The 2977-nt window shown below is 52.0% G+C and overlaps 1 protein-coding gene across 1 annotated transcript; it reads right to left on the bottom strand.

The window, feature by feature from the left end:
• Nucleotides 1-1036: 1036 nt before the first annotated feature.
• Nucleotides 1037-1969, bottom strand: LOC136787694 (olfactory receptor 14J1-like). Its single transcript, XM_066985007.1, has one exon. It carries the CDS (start codon nucleotides 1967-1969, stop codon nucleotides 1037-1039), a length of 933 nt encoding a protein of 310 aa, XP_066841108.1.
• Between the last annotated feature and the right edge of the window lie 1008 nt (nucleotides 1970-2977).

Here is a 2977-nt window from a genome sequence, read left to right as displayed (position 1 = left end):
CCTGAGCCCCTCCTGCATGCTGGGGCTGCTCCCCCAGCTGCACAGGAGATGGGAAGAGACGGCAGCTGATAACAATGAATTTCTCCTGGCTTCTTTACTGTATTTATCTACACGTGAAGCCCAGTTTTACATGAGACTATTGGGTCAAAGTAAGTTAGAAAAAATAACAGGCAGAATGTCAAGAATAACTTTATTTAAATGAAAACCACAACTTGGAGAAAATATTCATAAAGACAAATAATAAAAAATATTTTCCAGTTTCTGAAATAAACCTGGAACTCAAGTGAACATGAATGGTTCAAAAAAAGCATGTATCCAAAGAGTTTCTTCATGGCCTCCTTGAGGTCCTGGTTCCTCATGCTGTAGATGAGGGGGTTCAGTGCTGGAGGCACCACCGAGTACAGAACTGCCACCACCAAGTCCGGGGTTGGGGAAGAGATGGAGGGGGGCTTTAGGTAGGCAAACATGGCAGTGCTGACAAAGAGGGAGACCACGGCCAGGTGAGGGAGGCACGTGGAAAAGGCTTTGTGCCGACTATGCATATTAATAATAATAATAATAGTAATAAAAATAATGTGTACAAACAAGTGATGCACAATGCAATTGCTCACCACCCGCTGACCGATGCCCAGCCTATCCCCAAGCAGCCGGCCACCCTATCGTGGCCAGTACCCCCATATAAATTGTTCAGCATGACGTCAGATGGTATGGAATACCCCTTTGGCCAGTTGGGGTCAGCTGTCCTGGGTCTGTCCCCTCCCAGCGCCTGCTGCACCCCGAGCCTGCCTGCTGGCAGGACAGAGCGAAAAGCTGAAAAGTCCTTGGCCTGGTGTAAGCACTGCTCTGCAACAATTAAAACATCAGCATGTTATCAGCGCTCTTCTAATCCTAATCCAAAACAGAGCACCCTACCAGATACTAGGAGGAAAATTAACTCTGTCCTAACTGAAACCAGGACAAATGCTACACCTAAGGGTCACAACTTGCCTGAGATTAACTAGAGTTAAACTAGAAAGGAGAGATAGACAGTTCCTTACTAAGTAAATAATACAACTAGAATCAGTTTCTTCAGTGTGGCTTTCAGCTCCTGGTTCCTCATGCTGTAGATGAGGGGGTTCACTGCTGGAGGTACTACCACATATAAAACTGCCACCAGCAGGTCCAAGGATGGGGAGGAGATGGAGGGGGGCTTCAGGTAGGCAAACAGGGCAGTGCTGACAAACAGGGATACCACGGCCAGGTGAGGGAGGCACGTGGAAAAGGCTTTGTGCCGGCCCTGCTCAGAGGGCATCCTCAGCACTGCCCTGAAAATCTGCACATAGGACACCACTATGAAAACAAAACAGCCGAATGCTAAACATGCACTAACAACCAGAAGTACAACTTCCTTTAGGTAGTCTGAACCTGAGCAGGAGAGCTTGAGGATCTGGGGGATTTCACAGAAGAACTGGTCCACAGCATTGCCTTGGCAGAGGGGCAGGGAAAATGTAGTGGCCGTGTGCAGGACAGCATTGAGAAAGCCACTGCCCCAGGCAGCTGCTGCCATCTGGGCACAAGCTCTGCTGCCCACGAGGCTCCCGTAGTGCAGGGGCTTGCAGATGGCAACGTAGCGGTCGTAGGACATGACTGTGAGAACATAAAATTCTGCTCCAATCAAAAAGGCAAAGAAAAAGACCTGTGCAGCACACCCTTGATAGGAGATGGCCCTGGTGTCCCAGAGGGCATTGGCCATGGCTTTGGGGAGAGTGGTGGAGATGCAGCCCAGGTCGAGGAGGGCGAGGTTGAGGAGGAAGAAGTCCATGGGGGTGTGGAGGTGGTGGTCGCAGGCTACGGCGGTGAGGATGAGGCCGTTGCCCAGGAGGGCAGCCAGGTAGATGCCCAGGAAGAGCCCGAAGTGCAGGAGCTGCAGCTCCCGCGTGTCTGCGAATGCCAGCAGGAGGAACTCGCTCACACAGCTGATGTTGGGCATTTGCTAACATTAAACACAGCTGTCTGTTGAAGAGGATAAGGCAGAAAAAAGTTAAAACAGACTTCTCTGAGGAAAACCTACTGCAAGCCTTAGAGCACCCCCAGCCCAAGCCTCTCTCTGTGCAGAAGAACCTTTTTGCAGCTCTCCTGCTTCAGTTGCAGCTGGTGCTGGCTGAGAGTGGCACTGGGAGCAGGGGCTGCTGTGGGCTCCAGAGGAGTCCTTCCTGCTGTGCAGCAGGAGGGAAGCAGGAACATGGGGGAAACTCAAGTTCAGTCCACTGGTCAGACCAGAAGATTTGCAGTGTTGCTTCAAGGAAAGTACCCAACGATTGTGTAGAAGAAGGGACATTTATTTGCTTCATTTTCTGGTAGCTACGGCTGTAATGTTTAGGAAGAACCATCTATTCGGTGTTCCCAGGAGAAGAAACTACTGAAAGCTGAGAGCAGAGAAGCCCCAGACCAAGTGCAGCTGGACAGGATCCTCACCTGGTCTTGCATGAGCAGGATCTCAGCTTTTCCCTCTTTGCCAGGGCTGCAGAGGCCTCACTCCAGCTGCCCACAGGCAGCCATCCAGCAGCACGGACATGGCCTTAGCACGGAGGTGTCTTCTCCTTGGGGCACCTGGATAACACAAGGATGCCACGAGAGAGCTGCATCGTGCTGGAGAGCAGCCTCCAGCCCAGAAGAACACCCCACAGACAGACATGAATATCTGCAGTCCGGGCTGTTCCACTATCCCATCTGCATCCCCTGCAGTATCTGGAGGAGGATTGGCCACTCCAATCTTGGCTGACCAGGGGCAGCTGGGTTATGACACTCCAAGGGGCTTCTGCCAGACTTCCTCACCTCGCAGTGCCATCCAGCAGGACCCCCAAAGCCTACTGCATTGCCCACTGCCCTCCCAGGAACAAGACCCAGCAGGAGACCCTTCCAGGACGTGCAGCTGCATGGCCCTGCAGCCAGAGACGTACCTTGTCAAGGGCTGTGCAGATTTCTCCTGCAGGCAGCT

This window comes from Anser cygnoides, chromosome 30, assembly GCF_040182565.1.
Source record: "Anser cygnoides isolate HZ-2024a breed goose chromosome 30, Taihu_goose_T2T_genome, whole genome shotgun sequence".
NCBI classification, from domain to species: Eukaryota; Metazoa; Chordata; class Aves; order Anseriformes; family Anatidae; genus Anser; species Anser cygnoides.
The sequence above is the reverse complement of the archived record's forward strand: the minus strand, read 5'-3'. Positions and strand labels throughout refer to the sequence as shown.

Bases quoted from the DNA above. Each gene is read 5' to 3' on its own strand.
- LOC136787694 (XM_066985007.1), bottom strand. From the start codon at position 1,969: ATGCCCAACATCAGCTGTGTGAGCGAGTTCCTCCTGCTGGCATTCGCA.